Consider the following 21,160-nt stretch of genomic DNA (forward strand, 5'->3'; position numbering starts at 1 on the left):
GAAGTTTAATTGCAAATGGACAAGAGTTTAAAAAATATAATGACAATCTGGGAAAGAAACCTAATGTAATTTGTATTCAGGAAACATGGCTGAAACCACAACTGGATTTTATTGTGAAGCATAGGCTCTTGTCCATACTCCAGTCCAGTTGGTGGCGGTAATGCCCCTAAAAGTTGGTTTGCCAACCGCCAATAAACACTAAAGAAGAAGAAGAAGATTGCTGTGCAGTTGCAGTGGACAGACCTCCATAGACTCGTCGCTAGGTCGCTACGGTTCTCTCTCTTTCTGTGTTCCTGAGACATCGTGTGAGCTCCAGCACTACTGATCCATCATCTGTGTTTTTGGATAATCCTCCGAATGGACTGTGTGCTCTTTTTTCTGGAGAGTTTACCTCGGACTATAGGAGCTAGCTTAGCATGCTAGCTGGAAAAACGTTGGTAACACTACTCAGATCGAGAGTTTGATGGAGAGAAAGAACCAGTGTGTTTAACGGAGTTTGCAGGAAAAGGTGATCTAGTAAACATGAGTAAAGTCCAAATGCTGCTTTCGTTGAAGAAGCTGCTACTCACTCCTGCTGGTGAAGAGATATTTGCTCTGTTTGAAAAAACGATGGCAGAGTACGAGGAGGAGCTGTCTCGTTCAAAAGAGGAGAACAAGAGACTCCAGAAACTACTGGACGCTGTTTTACAGCCTCAGCTTCGGATACACAGAGCAGGTCTGTTCCCTTTATTCTTAATTAACACTTTAAACCAGGCCAAACTACGGCCCGGGGGCCAAATGACCCTGGCCATTTTGAATCGGCCCTCAGCTAATTCAAAAGGTATAATGAAATATGGCCCACAAATTAAACTTGTGCTTTTCTCATATTGTAATTCTTAAATATTGATGTACAAATATATTACACAGTAGTATTCATGTGTGAATTCATGTTGATTACATTTTGATTACATTTTCTAACAAATCTTATTAGATAAAAAGAAGCCTAATAACTTATTTACATGAAATAGACCCTTCATATGTCATGTTATTATAATATATATATATATATTTTTTTTTATTTTTTTTTATTTAACCAGATAAAAAGCATTGAGATAAAATCTCATTTACAATGCTGACCTGGCCAAGAAGGCAGCAACGTAACACATAACACAAACATATAAAATACAGAGAACATAACTAAGAAAACAAAAGACAAAAAAAAGCAGTTACTACATTGTGCACATTAGGACAGTAAGAAAGGCAGTACTTATTACTGCAAGAGCAGCTGGTGGTAAGGACTTCTGACAACTTCAATTTTAATTTCAAATATACACTCTGAGACTTCTGTTTTTCAAGGAGGAGCTGCCAACAAGATAAATGAAACCCTATATAGAGCCGCGATGTAGGCCTTTTTTTTTTTTTAAAGGTCCCATGACATGCTTTTCTGGTTATTAAATGCTTTCCCAGAACGCGTCGTTGGAGATTTATCTTTTTCCATTTTTTTCTTCCGAAGAGTATGGTGACGTTACCATGTCCAAATGGACCAATCAGTGGAGCTCCTCACACACCAGAATCCCTTGGCGCTACCAGTGTTGGGTGTAATGCGTTACAAAAGTAACAGAGTTACAGTAATGTATTACTTTTTGCTGTAACAAAGTAATATTACGCATTACTAATAAAATGTGTAAATAAAAAACGTTTACTATCCGTTAAAATGCTCAGTATGTAACGCAATTACAAGTTACAACACATTTTAACCCAAAATTAAATTGAATTTACCAACACCGCGAGACATTCCGACACCAGAGAAAACATTTGCGGGTAGATTAGTAAGCCTGGTGTTTACCGTTCAGCCGGCCCGGTTCTATGGGGGTGCATAGGCATGCATTGCACCTGAATGTTATGCACCCTCTTTTCAAAAAAGAGAATGGAGCGAAAAATACAAACAACAAATTGTGTCAGGTGCGCGTGACCTGGGGGGTATACTACGAAGCAGGATTTTCGCTTAGCCGGCTAACTTCAGGGAAAACTCGGGGTTTCCGGTCCTACGAAGCTGGTTCTCTTTTTAGCAGGCTAGATCTCCATGGTAACTTATGCGGTGCGGCTAACCTGCCCCGGAGCAGGTTAGGTTGCAGGCTAAGAGCTCAACTCAGTGAAAGCACTGCCTGCTGACCAATCAGAGCTCAGTGTGCGGAGTTTAAAGCGATCAAGTCATATTACAGGAGAAAGGAAATACAGAAAAGCTGCCGTTGGAGGAAAGACGGCCGGCAAAAATCACTGACTGTGTGAACGTGAACATTAATAGAATATCACCTCCAATCTTCAGAGCAATCCAACTATTATAACATTAGCGTTAAGAAAGCTTACTTAAATATCTGCCACAACATAAGTAACCGGATCAGAGTAACATTAACATTACAGTCCGTGGCACATCACATAATAATGTATCATATATTTCCTTATCTGAGTCAGCTGAGCCGTATCTGGCTGTGGAGCACTCACAATGTCACATACTGTATGCAGAAGTATTATTTTAAGCAACACATTAAGTTGACGAAACACTCGAAACAAATGTAATTAAAGTCAGATTCACTGGTGTCTTAGACGAGGCAGTGATATCATAAACCTGTTAATGTACGCATTCAAACACTTTTTCTGTTACCAGCTGTATTCATCTTGCAGGTGCAGCTATGTGGCTTTTATCCTGGATAAAGTGTAAGTCATGGATGTTTAAAGTGTAACTTCTTCATATTTGTCTAATTATATAGTTGACTTTTCATTCAGGAAGTATGACGCGCTGCGCTGTCAGTACGCTTGTCCATGTTTGTGATTGGTCGAATGCTCCAAATGCCACCCCTTTCATGTGAACGCGCACCTAACTAGATAGGGCATGGCTGGGTTGAGCGATCCACTTGATAACCCGTGTCGTAGTATCGTTTAGCGAGAGCGCGTATGTTTTGGATTAGGCCAACCGGCTAACTCAAACATATCCAGGTTAGGTTGAACCAGCTTCGTAGTACAGGCCCCAGCTCCGCTGCGCGTGTATCATTTCCAAAGTGCTTCCACATTAGTGACACACATCTGTGGATAATCATTTATACGAAAATAGTTAAAGCAACCATCACTAAACGCCAGCAACACTGCATCTACTGCAGACAATAGCAACAGGTCAGATGGGGACGTTACGTTACCTGCCGTTGTGGACACTAGCTTACTCCCGCCTGACTTTCTGCCCTCGCCCCTGGAGCTGCAGTCTTCTCGCCCGAAAGGCGGTCATTTTGCAGCTCGTGGTATTAAAATAGACAATGGCTAGAATATTCATGTAAAAATAGTGCCATATTCTGCGATGTCTGTAGAAATGTTGGGTCTAAAATAATGCATACAATAGCACAGATGCTTTCACCACGAATGGCTACAAAAATATTTCATATATCCCAAGCTTATCAACAAGCTATTGCAGCTGAAATGTTCTCCAGTCAACCTCACATGATGATGTGATAATGATGTGAGTTTTCAAGCGCAGTAAATAATCTCTTCCCAGAGTATATGATGGGACCAAGGTGATGATGTACATGGGTTTAATAATACTTTTGCCTTTCAATGTTTGCCATTTCAAACCATGAGCTGGTTCAAATAATATTTGCCTTGATTTAAAATATGTTCTCATTTGTTTTATCAGTACAGTTTTTAAGCTTTTGTGCTTTTCTTAGCCATAGTCCGGTTTGGAATGGATGAAATATTTCAGGATTGCACTTTTAACTTGAAATGTTCTCACTTGCTTGGTTTCAAAACATAATACATGCCATAATCTGTTCATTGGGGACCATAACATCAATGCTATTTTTCATTGCTGTTGCCGGCCGCTATTGTTCACGTAAACCTACTACTGCTGCACCCCCTGTAATCTCAGATGCACCCCGAGTCATTTTGTTCTGGAACCGGGCCTGCCCTTCAGGCTCATCAAGATCCCTCCGCTTCGTGTCGGGTTCCCTGATCAGCCTGTCGGGTGTGCTTTTCCCCATAATGACCGCCTCGCTGCACATTATCCCGTTCATTACACAGCCATATACTAAACAAATAACCGAGCCCATTCCGTGTTCCTGTTATTGTTTACTTCCTCTCTGCCTTTTTCTGGTGATTTATCTGATGTCCAGCGCTCCGTCTTTTAACCTCTTTTCCTTTCTCTTTCTTGATCCTCCTTAGCAACCTTCATTATAGTCCTTGACAGTGGTCTGTACTACTGGATTAACAACGTGTCACATCGATCAATCAGCGTAGACTACTCAACTAAGCCGTGTAATAAAAGTTGTTAGTAGCCTTAATGGCCTACACAGTTGTTATGCTATACCATATTGCCCTTCACTGGATGAATAATGAGCTGCGCTAAACTACATTTTAGCATTTAAAGTACCTAGCCATTTTTTTGCGTTTATTTTTGGTAAAGTAACTCAAAAGTAACATAAAAGTAGTGTAACTCATTACATTTCAGAGACAGTAATATTTTAATGTAAGTTAGCAAAGACAGTAATAAGTAATATTGTATTACATTTTGGAAGTAACTTGCCCAACACTTGGCGCCACTATCAAACACAGTGGGGGGACCTTTAGTGTTCAACTATCAGGGAGTCCCATTGACTTGCATAGAGCTCCCTGAACGTTGGTAATAGACGAGTTGTGATCGCGGAGAAACACTCACTTAGCCTTATCTTTTCTCAGGCTCTGAGTGTGTGGCGAACTGTGTGGCAAACAGCCTGGCTGTGAGTTTATGTGTGTGCTCAGGGCAGGCTGAGTTCCGCAGTTTCTCACAGTCCCCACGCAGCAACCAGGAAACGACACCAGTAACCCAGCTCACACTGTCCGCTCCTCGAGCCTCAAAGGGCGGAGCAGCGAGCCCCGCAACATCCCGCCAACACGGCACCCAGACCCAACGGCGTCCTAGCAAGAAGTGCGAGGAACCTATTGTTATTGGTGGAATTATTCTTATTCTGCTGGCGTTTCCTGTTTTTGAGGGCTTTAGGACGCTTCAAAAGTTGTATAACTAGTGCCACCTATGTGTAAATAATCTTGGAAACATTTACATAGTCGCACCGTTTGTCTGTTTGACCTGAAATGTTGTACACTTATCTGGGTGAACCTGCTCTACATTTGGTCCTCTTGAACCTCTAAGCTTCACATTATGCTAATTTTAAATTATCATAATGTTCAAAACAGTTAAATTACAATCTTTTGTTTTTCGACACCAAACTTAGTATACAGCATCGGTGGAGGGTCACACAGATTACCCTAGGAAATGAGCATGTTCAGTCAATAAATATGGCCGCCATTAATCAAAACGTATTTGCAAAAAGTTGGGGCTTAGAAACAAATGCTCATAACTCATCAACAATGTATCCAAATATCACATATTTTGGTGGATAGGTTCAGTCTGCCTTGGGGAATAAGCAAACAAAAACATTTTCATTTTGGAATATAGGGGGTGCCAAAAGCACCACAAATGTATAACTCAAGCACGGATGGACAAAATAATATATATATTTTTTTGACATACTCTGGGGGTGACTATGAACTGAGATTTAGAGTGTTGCAACCAATGCAGAACATGGGCGTGGCCTATGCTTTTTTTTTTTTATTGCGGTGGCATAAAATGAGCTTCGTACGCAAAACTTGGGACACACGTCACAGCCCATGCCATTTTTGAGAATGTAGAAAAAACTAAATCTTAATTTTTTGTTAAAATAGCTCAGTAGCGCCCCCTATTGTGTGGTAGTCATATATAGTTTCTCCGAACTTCACAAATGTTGGCACAGACATTCCTCATGGAATTGCGGACATTTTTGTAATTGGCTTCGATTAGCCCCGCCCCCGAGAAAGTTGGTCTTTTGGAAACATTTGCATTTTTCACGCATTTTAAGCACATTTTTGCGAACTCCTCCTAGGGAAAAGATCGAAAAAATTCACTCCATGACAAGTTCAGCCCATTTCCAATGTGATGTTAATTTGCGAAGGAATAGTTGATGTAAGGGAAACTTCTGTAGCAATGGAGAGTCAGGAGTCAGAGAGACACGAGGAGAGTTGGAGCTTTGATGTCAAACACTGGTGGTTTAAGTATTGGCCCGGAGAATTCACAAGACATGTCACGGGCCACGATTTGACCACACGCTTGAGATGCCACAATAAATTCTGCAGCGCCTCTCTCTCGATAGCCCTTTTAACTAGTTCAGAGAGTAAACAACATATTTGGGGAGATAGACTAAACAGCTGGGCACCCTGAATCACTTGCATCTGACCCTTAATGGCCTCGAAGCCAGCATTCCCACAACCATAAACCATTTCGGGACCGAGAGTTGACCGGTCATAAACTGGTTTATCAAGATAGCTGGAGCCTCCCATTCCTTAAAGGTCCCATGTCATGGCAATTTCCACTGATCATAATTCCATTGTTGAGGTTTACTAGAATAGATTTATATTGTGCAATTTTCCAAACTCACATTGGTTTCTCATACAGCATCTCTGTAACTTTGTGTATTCACTGAATTTCACTCTCTGCCTTTAACGGCTCGTTGTAGCTCCAATAGCCCCAGCCCCCACCCTCCCTGCGAGCACAGTGTGCTCTGATTGGTCGGGACGTTGTGAATCGCGCTGAGCTCCGTGGAGGTGTGGTTTCCTTGTTTAGCGACAGCGAAACACAGCCAAACTCATCCTCGGCACACACAAAGTCACAGCCGAAGTAAAAACAATAAGTGTGGCTTGATATTGAGTAAGAAAAAGGTTGATAAACGCTGTGAGAATGGGTCTGCAGAGACAATTTCGCCACGAACCCAACTGTATGTTATCAGCCTGCAGCCAGGGAGGAGAAATCAGCAGAGCTGCCTGCACTGAGTGTGTGTGTGAGGAAGTCCGTGGATTGTTCAATTTGGACCAATCAGCGAGGGCTTAACGTAACGGCTCCACGGATTGGTCCATTTGGTTCCGGGTACCGCAAGACCGTATCGCGTCATAGCTCTGGGCGCGGCTACTCGCCATTCCTATGTCACGATACCCAATAAGTAAACAATGACGTATCTCCAACGAGGCGTTTTGCGGGAGGTATTTTCTGTGTTAGAGTTTTACTCCTTACAGGGTGTACTTTGAGGGTTTTGACTCTGCACACCGTTTACATGCATAAAAACCTTCATAACACACAAGGGGACGGGTAATAACAGTAAAAGCATGACATGCGACCTTTAAGAGAGATAACAGACTCGGGGTTGGTCATAAACGTCAACAGACAAAAAGGTTAGATATCTTAGGAGTAAAGGAGAATTATTCCCTCATAGTTGATCGCTCAAACGAGGAGCTCGTAAGCTAACGGAGAATGTACCATTTTTGACGATTTACATGTCACAAATTACTCCAACCTACTCGCATATAATTTTTCAGATAATCACGAAACCCTGTAGACACATTGCTCTTATGATTGCAGACATATTTCAAATTTTCTTCCATTAGCCCCGCCCCCCAGAAAGTCGGCCATATTGAAGAATGTGCGTTTTTCAAGCATTTTAAGCATATTTTTGCAAACTCCTCATAGGGAAATGATCGGAAAAATTCCAATTCAGGAAACGTTCAGCCCATATCCAATGTGATGCTAAATTGCGAAGGAATAGTCGATCGCTCAAACGGGGAGCTCGTAAGCTAGCGGACAATTTACAATTCTTTACGATTTACATGTCACAAATTACTCCAAACTACTTGCATACAGTTTTTCCGAGATTCACGAAACGCTGTAAACATTGCTTTTAGGATTGCGGACATATTTCAAATGGTCAACGCGAGGCGTTGCAGAGGCGCCGGGCAGGAAGTGGACCGGTCAGAGCACCCGGCCCATCCCCAAAATAAACTAATTTTGCAGACCCTATCCCTCCGTAGTCTTTCAAGTAGGAGGAGAAATGCCAGCGCTCTCCTCCGGTTTACAGGCACTGTGTAAATTATATATATAGAATAATTATGATGATGAATGCATTTTTTTAACACTAAAATACAGCAACACGTCTTTGAGTCATGTCGTTTATAACTGGAATATTACAATATTATTAACTTTGTCTGTACAAAGTAGCCTGTCCAGGAAATATGCCCAAATCAACAAAAGCTGCGAGCCGGAAGGCAAGACGCTCCGCTTCTGAAACGCGCCCGGTAGGGCATGACGCCGGAGGAGGCCGGACCAAAACCGCGACGCAGAAGGACCTGGTGGAATCGAGGGGTAACGGAGAACGTAACATTTTTGAAGTAAATTCAGATTGAACATAGTAAAAAAAAAACAAGTGAAATTCAACCTTTTTTTCAGAGAGATTAAGAAAAGAAAACCCACTTCTGGGGTCATTTGGGTGCATTTTCCATATCTCTGGCCCCCTCGATTTTGATGATTGACATCTCTTTTTAACCGTTAGAGCCAATAGAATCGAGGGGAATTTACTCAAATCCATCTAAACATTACACATTGGTGAATGAGTGATACATAGCCAAAATGCCCCAGAGCCGGAAGCTGCGATACACTCTGGTAGCTATCATTATTAGCTAATATGAAATCTCCATTATTGACATAAAAATTGAATGATGGATTATTAGGAATAATTTAAAAGTGACACAGACACATTGGATTAACCTATGGATTAACCTTCAGCTGCGTTTTTATTGTTTTAATGCCATTGAAAACGACTTTTGATCAGAATAACAGCTAAGGTGAGGCGATCTCCCGTGTTTGCTCCATAATGCTACGTGGTGTGATGTCTGGGTTTGCTTCCCCTGTCGTGAGTTCTGATCGCTCAGTGATGATACTAATATCTGTAGAATCTGTGGAATCTCAGCTTTAATCGGATATCTTGTATTTGCAGTTACGATAAATAATAAGGGTATTTTTACCTTGAGTTCTGTGCTAAGTGCGTTAGCATTTTTTCGCTCAGGGTTCATTTAGACGCTTCTTGTGAGACTTGTGCTTTGTTTTGGTAAAGATTGTCCGTATCTTCAGTTAGCTGAGTTTCTTACCGTTAAGGGAGTATGACCAAATAATGTTTGTTTACAAAGGTTGGGACCCACTGGTCTATCTTAATCCCCTCTCTCGGCTGTGTGTCTGTGTATTCAGCATGATGTCTGCAGGAGGCACTTAGAGTAAAGTTGTTATATACAGGGGTGCACATAACTTTTTTGCCCTGGTTCTCAACACCTGGAGATGTTGCTTGGTGTGCATCCTCTGTATCGCGAATGTCAACGGGGGGGGTGGTGTGCTAGTGAGCTGTTCGCCCGTGCCTCGCAGCAGAGAGCGCATAGAGCAGACTCTTCATGCCTCTTACCAGTTCTTATGCAGCTCGCAAATATCTCCTCTCTTTTCTATCTCTCTCTTCTCTCATCTCTCTCTTTCTCTTTCAATGTTGGTGCGCAAATGCACTTTTTTCAAATGATCCGGTGCTCCTTTTTTGGCGGTGGGTGCGTCTCTCTGCGCACCAGTTATGTGCAGCCCTGGTTATATATAATGGCACTGTTCTAGCAGTTAACACTTAAGGCGAGACACGGCAGGCAAAAACATCGTTTTTCAAGCACTGGTCAATTTTGAGATTTTGTGCTATTTTGATTCTATAACATGTTTTCTTTCAGGCTCTTGGAAGGAAAATGCACATTTAAGTGTTTATTTCACTATAGTTTGTCTATTTGCGTCAGTAGATTTCTTCTAAATTCACCAAAAGTTAGCATTCTAACGTAACATAAAGTACCGCGACCGCTGTGTGCACCATGTCATCAGAGATATCGTTGGAAAGCTGTTTCTCTCCTGCACATCAGATCCAAATATAGTCGTTTCCTTTGTATCAGCAACCAACCGTGAAAGTACAAAGGGGTCTTCAACCAAGAAACTAAATCTCATTGGCTGGTGTCAATTTCTGACAAAGTGATTCGTTCAGATGCGTCACGTGGTGTGCCAAAACACTTCCTGGTTAGCTTTCCGCTAGAAATGTAAATCTCAAAATGGCAAAAGAACGGCGAAAAAAACGTTTACAGAGAAGACGACAACAATTGTCACTTGCATGAAGCAAGGTTATACAAAAAAGAAATGCCCCCGAACATGAAATACCTTCACGGAGTGCGTTGATGCGTAAGCTGTCATCCAAAGAACAGGAGGGTTTAGCTAGCGCCTCACTGCAATCTTTAAAGGTCGTTTTGTCAAAATGAGTTTTTTCTCCTACTCTGAGTTCGAAATTTCTACTTCAGTACCACGTAGATACACCAAACCTTCCAGTTATATTCCTATCAATATTATGAAGGCTTTTACAGAAGGGTTTGTTCATATATCATTCATAGCCTAAATTATACAACATTGTATACCTAAAAACATGGCAAAAATTGATATTTTAGGGCTGTTGACAGTATTTTCTGATTTATGGAGTGATAAAAAGAGATATCCAATATCCCTTCTGTAAAAGCCTTAGACACTAATATGACTACAAAATGAAACAAGAATTTTGAACCTCGCTTTATCCAAAGTTCAGATTTCGATTCCTGAAATGTGTTAAAATATGCACATATTTAATGAGATAATGGCTAATTTGCATATTTAAACATGCTATTTCAGAATACTTGTAATACAAAAAACAATTGCCTTATTGTAAGTAATTAACTGGAGATATTTCTAGCTGATACCTTTAAGTTAAAAAAGATACCCTGTTCACCTGGGGTGTCTCGCCTTAAGAAAGAACATGTCAAGCTATGTACTGTATCAGAAACAATGTGCTGCGTGTTTTGGGAGTAATATGGTCTGTGTTTACATTAGCAAGCATGCTAACACTCAGAGCTAACTCTGTACTTGAGAGAATATGTGTAACGTAATGCCGCCGGTGAACGCCGGTGAAGATGGCCGCATTGTCTTTTGGCTCCTCTTCAACTTTGCCCTTTTTCGTATTTTGTGCGTGTTTATTTACTTACAATAAATTAAATAGTCAGGCTGGAAAACAGAGCTCTCTCTCTCTAACTATCTATCTATCTATCTATATATATATATATATATATATATATATATATATATATATATATATATACATATACATACATACATACTTACATACTTACCAGTGACGTGCGGTGAGCTTCATGGCTGGTGAGGCACTGACTCTTTCTGAGTCAGATTTACAAATATTATATTTTGACCTTAATCAAAATATTCGGTTATTTTCAAAAGCTTTTTTAGTCTGATGCTTCGATTCATTTTAAACAGACCATTCAACAAAAGTATACCCAAAATCTAAATATTGGATTGTTATTTCTTAGTAAGATCCCATTTTCATTACAATTGTGGTCTTACCTTGACTTGAAGATTAAGTCCATGCTATCTTTCTGGACAACAATCTCTATTCGTTTTTTGTAAAAGTCCTCCTTATCTTCCTGTAGTTTCAAAAGTCTAGTTTGTTGTTTATGTCTACCGTCTCTGCATAGAATAACAGTAGCAACAAGAACCTGTGGGCTCACGTGCGCCCCCTTCAGTGCGACAGAGGTTATGGCTGCCTCTCCTGCTGCTTTTTTCATTGCCGTTATATGATGAGACCAGCGAGCCTAAATATCATATATACGTTAAATAAGTTATTTAGAGACTATGGATGGCGAGGATAAATTTAATAAAGGGATCTACAAACATTACATTGGTGACCTAGAGTGAGATGGTAACAGGCATGCGCTTAGGGCCCGCTTTCCAGCCAGTTTCTGTGGGGTGACACATTCTGAGGTGAGGCAGAGCTCATCTGTGCCTCACCTCACCCCACAGTAACTGGCTTGAGCGCGCTCACAAAATAAGTGCCCGAGCTAAATTAGTGCCCGCGCTCCAGCCAGTTACTGTGGGCTTACGAGAGGCAGAGCTCGTCCCTGCCTCACTTTTCATCGCTACCCGTAGTTGTAGCGGAGCTCGGCAAATTTGCTGATTTTGACTTTAAAAAGCGATTGGAATCATACATTAATCACACTTACATCATAGATCAGTGGAGACATTTTTATTATTATTACTATTTAGTTTTTCTTTAGTTGATTTTCCGTTACATTGGAGTATGACAGGTGAGGCTCTGCCTCCCCTGACTGCACGTAGCTGATACATACATACATACATACATACATACATACATACATACATACATACATGCATACAATGGGGCAAAAAAGCATTTAGTCAGCCACCAATTGTGCAAGTTCTCAAACTTAAAAAGATGAGAGGCCTGTAATTTTCATCCAAGATATACCTCCACTATGAGAGACAAAATGAGAAGATAAAAATCCAGAAAATCACATTGTCGGATTTTTAAATAATTTATTTGCAAATTATGAAAAATGAAAATAAGTATTTGGTCACCAACAAACAAACAAGATTTCTGGCTCTCACAGACTGGTAACTTCTTCTTTAAGAGCCTCCTATGTCCTCCACTTGTTAACTGTATTAATGGAACCTGTTTGAACTCATTATCAGTATAAAAGACACCTATCCACAACCTCAAACAGTCACACTCCAAACTCCACTATGGCCAAGACCAAAGAGCTGTCAAAGGACACCAGAAACAAAATTGTAGACCTGCACCAGGCTGGGAAGACTGAATCTGCAATAAGTAAGCAGCTTGGTGTGAAGAAATCAACTGTGGGAGCAATTATTAGAAAATGGAAGACATACAAGACCACTGATAATCTCCCTCGATCTGGGGCTCCACGCAAGATCTCACCCCGTGGGGTCAAAATGATCACAAGAACGGTGATTAAAAATCCCAGAACCACACCGGGGGACCTAGTCAATGACCTGCAGAGAGCTGGGACCAAAGTAACAAAGGCTGCCATCCGTAACACACTATGCCGCCAGGGACTCAAATCATGCAGTGCCAGACGTGTCCCCCTGCTTAAGCCAGTACATGTCCAGGCCCATCTGAAGTTTGCTAGAGAGCATTTAGATGATCCAGAAGAGGATTGGGAGAATGTCATATGGTCAGATGAAACCAAAATATAACTTTTTGGTAATAACTCAACTAGACGTGTTTGGAGGAGAAAGAATGATGAGTTGCATCCAAAGAACACCATACATTACCTACTGTGAAACATGAGGGTGGAAACATCATGCTTTGGGGCTGTTTTTCTGCAAAGGGACCAGGACGACTGATCCGCGTAAAGGAAAGAATGAATGTGGCCATGTATCGTGAGATTTTGAGTGACAACCTCCTTCCATCAGCAAGGGCATTGAAGATGAAACGTGGCTGGGTCTTTCAGCATGACAATGATCCCAAACACACCGCCCGGGCAACGAAGGAGTGGCTTCGTAAGAAGCATTTCAAGGTCCTGGAGTGGCCTAGCCAGTCTCCAGATCTCAACCCCATAGAAAATCTTTGGAGGGAGTTGAAAGTCTGTGTTGCCCAGCGACAGCCCCAAAACATCACTGCTCTAGAGGAGATCTGCATGGAGGAATGGGCCAAAATACCAGCAACAGTGTGTAAAAACCTTGTGAAGACTTACAGAAAACGTTTGACCTCTATCATTGCCAACAAAGGGTATATAACAAAGTATTGAGATGAACTTTTGTTATTGACCAAATAATTATTTTCCACCATAATTTGCAAATACATTCTTTAAAAATGGGATTTTCTGGATTTTTTTTTTTCAGGCTGTGGAGGCACAGAAGGACCAGGAGCCCTGCTTCTTTTGTTTTAAACAGGGCAGATGTGTTCAAATCCTTTAAAAGGGTTAACCCACACAAGGCTCCTGGACCTGATGACATCCCTGGCTGTGTTCTCAGGGTGTGTGCAGTTCAGCTGGCAGAGGTGTTCACAGACATCATAAAAGACCCCCAACACCCCAGCCACAAACTGTTCAGTCTGCTGCCGTCTGGCAGGCGTTACCACAGCATCCTGACAAAAACCACCAGATTCAGAGACAGTTTCGTCCCACAGGCAATAAGACTGTTAAACACCTGAACTGCTGAAACAATTTCACAACATTCATCTGCTACTTAGTAATTATGTATCTATTATCTAATATATCATTCCAATAACTTGTATATAGACTCGTATTGCACTATTCCACTTTTTTTTAGAACTATTTTTCTTTTGTATTACTTTTGATATAATATTATTTAATATTGTCTGCTTATCTGCTTATTGTGTTGCATTGTTGGAGAAGGCTGTGACCTAAGATTTTCAACGACATAATTACTGTAGCTATGTTAGTTTGACAATAAAGAACCTTGAAGCTTGCGGTAAACCCTGCGAGAGAGAAAGGTTTGAGCTCCATACTGTTTCAGAAATAATGCTTGAAGTGGTTTGGAACATAATATCGCATTTAATCACAGCAGCATTGAGCTGAGTTTCTCCCGGTAGAAAACTCTCTTAGCAGGGAAAGCTGCATGACGCAGCAAAGGGGCGTGGCTAGCAGCAGCTAAGGTTGGAGAATCAGCCTTTTTGGAACAGGGCTGTAATAGAGGGGTATGAGGCATGGCTACAATGGGTGATCTGTTTGGTATTTTAAGCAAAATACTTCAGACATGTTTTGTATATGTATGGCCCTACAATATATTCGTAGTATTACCATTCTATAGGCGTAGTGTAGCTTTGAACAATCCCAAATACAATTCATTGTTTACATTGCAGCTAGTGCTAAACCAGAAGAAAAAACCCTTTTGGATTTTAACTGGATGTGGAAAGGGGCTGGGCTACATAAGGTGAATTAAGCCAACAGAAATACACAATAGGTGGGACTAAGAAAGATGATATTAAAGTATAAAAGGCATTAATTAGGGCTGCAAAATGTCTCCCATTCTTAAATGCTAACACTTAACCGTTTTTTCTGACTGTGTGTTTCCTGTTTCCTGCAGACGTCCAGCAGCTGGTGGTGGTTAAAGAAGAGGTTCTCCCTGACCAGCAGGAGTGGAGCACCAGTCTGGACCAGGAGGACCCAGAGCCCCCCCCACACATTAAGCTGGAACAGGAGGAACTCAGGATCAGTCAGGAGGGAGAGCAGCTTCAGGAGCTGGAGGAGGCTGATATCACCAAGTCCACTTTCACTCCTGACCCTGTGAAGAGTGAAGATGATAAAGAGAAACCTCAGTCTTCACAGCCTCATCAAAGACAAACTGAACACATGGAAAAAGAAGCTGATGGAGATGACTGTCGAGGACCAGAACCAGCCAGGAACTCAGATCCAGAGAGCAGTTTACAACCAAAGACTGAGGACGACACTGGAAACTCTTCTGAACCTGACACTGAAGACTCTTGTGAACCTGACACTGAAGACAGTGCTGATTGGAAGGAGACCAGAGAACCTGCATCAGGCTCAAACTCACTGAAAAATAGACATGAATCCGTCAGTGATCCAAGATTTAGTGCTGAAAAGAAACCATTCAGCTGCTCAGTCTGTAAGAAAGCTTTTGCACAGAGTGGAAATTTAAAGAGACACATGATAATCCACTCAGGAGAGAAAGCCCACAGCTGCTCAGTCTGTAAGAAAGCTTTTGCACAGAGTGGACATTTAAAGAGACACATGAGAGTCCACACAGGAGAGAAAGCTCACAGCTGCTCAGTCTGTAACAAAGCTTTTTCACGGAGTGGACATTTAAAGAGACACATGAGCACGCACACAAGAGAGAAACTCTTTAGTTGCTCAGTTTGTAAGAAACCTTTTTCACAGAATATAGATTTAAAGATACACATGAGAGTCCACACAGGAGAGAAAGCACATAGCTGCTCAGTCTGTAAGAAAGCTTTTTCATGGAGTGGACATTTAAAGAGACACATGAGAATCCACACAGGAGAGAAACGATACAGATGCTCTGTCTGTGCGAAAGCTTTTTCACGGAGTGGACAATTTAAGGAACACATGAGAATCCACACAGGAGAGAAACCATACAGATGCTCTGTCTGTACGAAAGCTTTTTCACGGAGTGGACAATTTAAGGAACACATGAGAATCCACACAGGAGAGAAACGATACAGATGCTCTGTCTGTACGAAAGCTTTTTCACGGAGTGGACAATTTAAAGAACACATAAGAATCCACACAGGAGAGAAACCATACAGATGCTCAGTCTGTAAGAAAGCTTTTTCACGGAGTGGAAATGTAAAGAAACACATGATAATCCACACAGGAGAGGAAATATTCAGCTGCAATGTTTGTGACAAAAAAAATTAAATGGCATTATAATATCAAAAGACACAAGTGTGTTGGTTGTCAGTCCTCACAGCTTAATGAAATTCAAACTGAGGATAACTGAGAGGCAGAACCTCCAATCAGCAGCTCAGCTGAACACATGGAAGGTTTCTCATTTCTCTGATTCCCCTCCTCGACTCCTATCCTCGTGTCTTAGTCCCGCCTACAGGAGATTTAAGCAGAGGAGTCGAGGAGGGGAACCTAGGAGAGAGGAGGGGAAGCAGCAGGCGGCTAAAGAAATGAGAAATCCTCTCCTCTGAGCAGTCATTTTAAAGAGACGTCCGTTAATGATGACTGGAGGCACAGCACTCTGTCTGATGGACAGAACTGTGTTCATGACGACTTATATATTTTCTTTGAATTCATTCACAGTGCGGTATAATGAGACAATGACGGGCTACAGATGCGGACATATATACACACACATATACATGTATATAAATATATACAATACCTTCAACATGGCGCGCTGAAAACCGTTTCCGGGATTCGAGGAGTCGAGGAGGGGAAATTATAGAAATTTGAAAGCTTCATGGAAACAGAGGCTGATGGAGAAAACAATGAATTAGTCTTATAACAGTTCATAAATTGGAAAAATCTGCCTGACTGGATCAACATTTTTGCACAACATTCATATAAGACTTAAATGAACTCCATCTTTATCAGCTTAAGTGGACAATATCTTTAATGTCTTTGTCATCCTGATATTCTGATTTATACGTTAACCACTGACTGTTGATGAACCATTTTATTGTGGATTGAGGGCTCCAAGTTTCCATATAGAGATATAGGATGATTTGATGTATTGTTCTTTATTTCTAAATGTTTTGTATCATTGCCATCCTTTTAAAGGTGGAGTAGGTCATTCACTTCAGAAAACCTTTTTGCTATATTCCATGGAATGCTCTTAACAGCCCGATAGCAATGCATACATTAAATACTTTGACAATAAATACATAACATTTTTTAATATATGGCGCTGTAAAAAGCGCGACTGATGGTCTACCTTCCTGTCAGCCTTCCATCTCGTGCACAAACTTATCTCGGGCCAACATTGGTCATGTGCGCGTTCGTGTGTGTTGGAGGAGGGGCTGTGTAAGGAAGTCTGAAGGAAGGGGCAGATTTTTTTCGGCTGCATACTTTCAAATTCTAGTGCACTCGAGCTGGTTTCTCTATTCTTACCTACCCTACCTTTTTAATGAGCCCTGTTTTACACAAATGTACCTGTTATCTGACTGTTTTTGCTTCTGTATCTGTAAGGGAACACATTTTTCTATTTTGTATCCTGATGACCTAATGCCGTTACATGTAACAGTGCATGACATTAAGGATTTTGGGAGATGGCCCTGTGTGCCATCTAAGCTAATTTACAGATGGCCCTGAGCCCAATAGAGATTGCCCTGAAAAATGCGCGCGGACGAAATGACGCACGAAGGGTTTGGGGGGCCTGCCCCTAGAACATTTAGATTTTTGCAGGTCTTCGATGCTGTCTGGTGCGTTCTCCAGACTGAATTATAAGATGAACCACCACAATATTATATTGTAGGTTACAATTTCAATTGTATTCTTCATTTCACTTGTTTGTTTGTTCTTGTTTGTGTTTGCTCGCTTGCATGCCCTGCATAGCTATAAGAAACACTTAAGTTGTTGGTCAAGACACTTTCCATCTGATGAAGGCAAATGCCTTCCCAGATGTAAAATAGTAGAAAAACATTACATTCAGTTATAACTGCCAAAACAAACATTATTTACACTATTATGGCCCCTGTTAAAAATGTTTGTAATGTTATCTACTGTAATTTGGTCGAACGAATGCCTCCTCATCCGGAAGCTGACCAAGCAGCAGTCGAGAGGAGCCGAGCGCATCCGCGAAGCACACAAAATGGCGACGTCAGAGTTCCCGTTAGCCGGCAAATCTAAATCTCTTCGGTCAAAATGTCCGGTCAAAATAATTTCCCTTTAGGCAATACCGCTTCAGTTGCGCCACTGATGTGACAGACAAGAAGAGTATGTGACAGACCAGAATAGTCAATTCTAATGTCTAACACTTAATGTGGAGAAAGAGATGTCCTGTATGGGTTGATTGTGCGTTGATCTGTTGGTTGCCTCGGGGTTCCGGTGGGCATGTAAACAAATGCATAATGCTGCGCTATACTTTGTGGCCTCACCCAGTTGCATCGCGACACTTATTGTTTAGGTGTCTTTTAATAAGCAGGTAGTTATATCATTAGCTAGAACTAGCTGGATCTGATCGATATGGACATAAACGCGAGTGAAGTCTAATCTGACGGGAGAGAGAGATCAGCTGCTGCTGACGAGTCGACACGCAGCTCTGCATGATCAAATGCAGCGGTGAGCGGACAAAACACACACTTCAGGTTAGAATATCACACGTAGCTATTTTAATTACCTCTCAAACTACCTAAACTAGTTATAGATATGTTTAGTTTTACTGTCGGGTCATTCATTACTGGATCCGCGAGCTGCATGATACTGGCATAATAGATTGCCCGATCGGGCAACCAGCAGATGAGGCTTTATTGCCCGAGCTAAATACTAGATGGCCCCGGGCCATCGGGCAGTCGTTAATGTCGAGCCCTGATGTAATATGTTACTCCCTAAGCCTGATTTCAACCACCTGCAACTGATTCGCTAATAATCACAAATGTTCATTTCTTTGACCCCCTTGACTCGACAACTTTCTTGTTTAATAATGGTTACTTCTCCTCAGGACCAAGTTCCCGTGTCCTGCCTTTAACCTGCTTATCATTTAAGGTGGACTGACCTTTACAATGGACCAGCTAGTCTTAGTGTCTTAATGCAAACGTTTTGTAAAGTGATGCTAGACCAAAAACGTGCTGTTGGGTTGTGTGCTCTGTGCAGGACGGTGTCTGTACTAAAAGATTGTTTATGAAATGAGAACTTCACTCTGTTTTTGTTGTCCAAACGACGCCAACAGAGCGATACTTCTTTCCAGCAGGTGACATAAATGTTACATCATCCAGTTCAACTGTTATCCACATATTAATGATTAAAAACAGCAATGTGTAAGATATGGCTAGTAATTTACTATTTCAACAGAATGTGAAGAGGTTACAGTCTTGAGGCCATGTCCAATATGTTTATATTTTGTTTGATTAAATCTACTGAAATGAGCATTCAATGGCTAAATTATTCTTAATTACTGTCATTACATTATGGGTTTGGATTGCAATTAGGGATGTAACGATATACCGAATATCGCGGTATCGCGGTAAATAAATTTCCCAATACCGTCGTGAGACTGACAAAATCTACCGCGATTTTTAAAAAATAATAATTTTTAAAAAAAAAAAAAAAAATTTAAAACACTTTTTTTTTTTTAAACCTTTATTTAACCAGGTGGTCCCATTGAGATCATCGATCTCTTTTTCAAGAGAGACCTGTCCAACATGGCAGCAAGTAGGTTACAACATGAAAATAAAACAGATAACACAAAAGGACATCGTATTTACAGGGCTACATTTACACACCTAGAGACATTGACAAGTACCAACCATATAGTTATATCTCGCCATGTCAATAAGCCTGCGTTAGACTTTTTCGCTGTCCGTCATTTTGACAGACAGGATCGTAAAATATCCGTCATAATCCCTTATTACCCGTCGGGTCTGAACAGTTCACGATAGAGCATGCTCGTGAACTGTCAACGGGGGGTGGGGGGGGGGCGGTGTTATGCCGTGTGTGCATGCACCTCGCGGGACGCGCACAGCGTGAAGCAAAACCTCCCAGACATGTATTGATCTGTACGGCAAAGTACGGTTTGGGAACTATATCATTTCCTTTTGGAGGGCATGCATAACACGGCATAACACCAGAGCCTCGCTGCGGGGAAACGTTGGCGCTGTTCCGAGTTTGTTCTAATCTGTCAAAATGACAGACTGCTTTCAGATTTTTCCGTCATTGTTAAATAAAATATTCGGTTAACGCGACCACTGGTGTCCCAGCAACATCAGTACCAAGCGAGAGAGTTGTTTCCAGAGCAGGGGATATTGTAAATGCCCAAACACCCCAGCTTATAAATACCTGGAAATGTGGACATTCTCATATTCCTAAAAACCTGTCTGATGATGCTGAGTGAGTGACTAGTGAGTTTGAGTTGAGTTACTTGAAAAACTAAAGTGAAACTTGATTTATTTTATTGCAGGGTCTGATTATTAAATGTCCTTGTTTATTTGTGAGATGCAGTGGCATAAAGAAAATGCTTACTTTGTTGGGTAGTACCAGTAGGTACAAAAACACTGGTTTTCTTGTTCCAGTCTGTTACTGTCACTTTGTTTTTGACACTTTAAAATACTGCTATCCTATAAAAAGGCTGTAAAAATCAGATTTATTATGTAATAAAGAAATATTTTCCGAATAAAAAAATGTTTTATTGAAAAAAAAAAATTTATGATTTTTTTTTTCTTCCCTTTATTATTCAATATCGCGATAAATACCGTACCGTGGACTTGTTATCGCGATATTATCGTACCGTGAGTTTTTGGTATCGTTACATCCCTAATTGCAATATTAGAACGCATAAAACCCAACTTTATTTCTTCTAAGTTGCAGGTGTTTTGAAGTCCGTTGTGTTTCATCTAAGCTTCCAATTCATGCTCCGATAATGCTGAAAGTATCTGTTGTATGCTTAATCTGCTCCAGTAACAAAAGTGTAATTCACTTGAGAGAGACAAGAGATAGTGGATGGATCCAGAAAATAACCAGAAGATAGTCCGTATAGAGCCTTCCGTTTCTGAAAATGATCAGAGATAGAGCTAGAAAACCCCCCCACCAAAAACCTGAATAGAGCTAGAAGATAGCCAGTATAAAGCCAAAACCCAAACCCAGTAGAAAGACAGGAAGTAGCAAAAAAAGTTTGTATTTTTTATTTTTTAATATTCAACCTGTTCTCTTAAATTATTAGAACTTCCTATCTCAACATGTATCCTTTTATTCAAATTTTTAAAAAAAACATACATTT

General features: G+C 41.0%; 1 protein-coding gene across 1 annotated transcript; it reads left to right on the forward strand.

Annotated features, from left to right (window-relative positions):
• Nucleotides 1-216: 216 nt before the first annotated feature.
• LOC307024023 (uncharacterized protein) lies at nt 217-19,314 on the forward strand. Its single transcript, XM_079657799.1, has 2 exons — nt 217-715; nt 14,828-19,314. Exons 1-2 carry the CDS (start codon nt 523-525, stop codon nt 16,138-16,140), a joined length of 1,506 nt encoding a protein of 501 aa, XP_079513925.1. The 5' UTR covers nt 217-522; the 3' UTR covers nt 16,141-19,314.
• Nucleotides 19,315-21,160: the final 1,846 nt, after the last annotated feature.

Source organism: Notothenia rossii, assembly GCF_949606895.1.
Source record: "Notothenia rossii genome assembly, chromosome: 11".
Classification (NCBI taxonomy): Eukaryota; Metazoa; Chordata; class Actinopteri; order Perciformes; family Nototheniidae; genus Notothenia; species Notothenia rossii.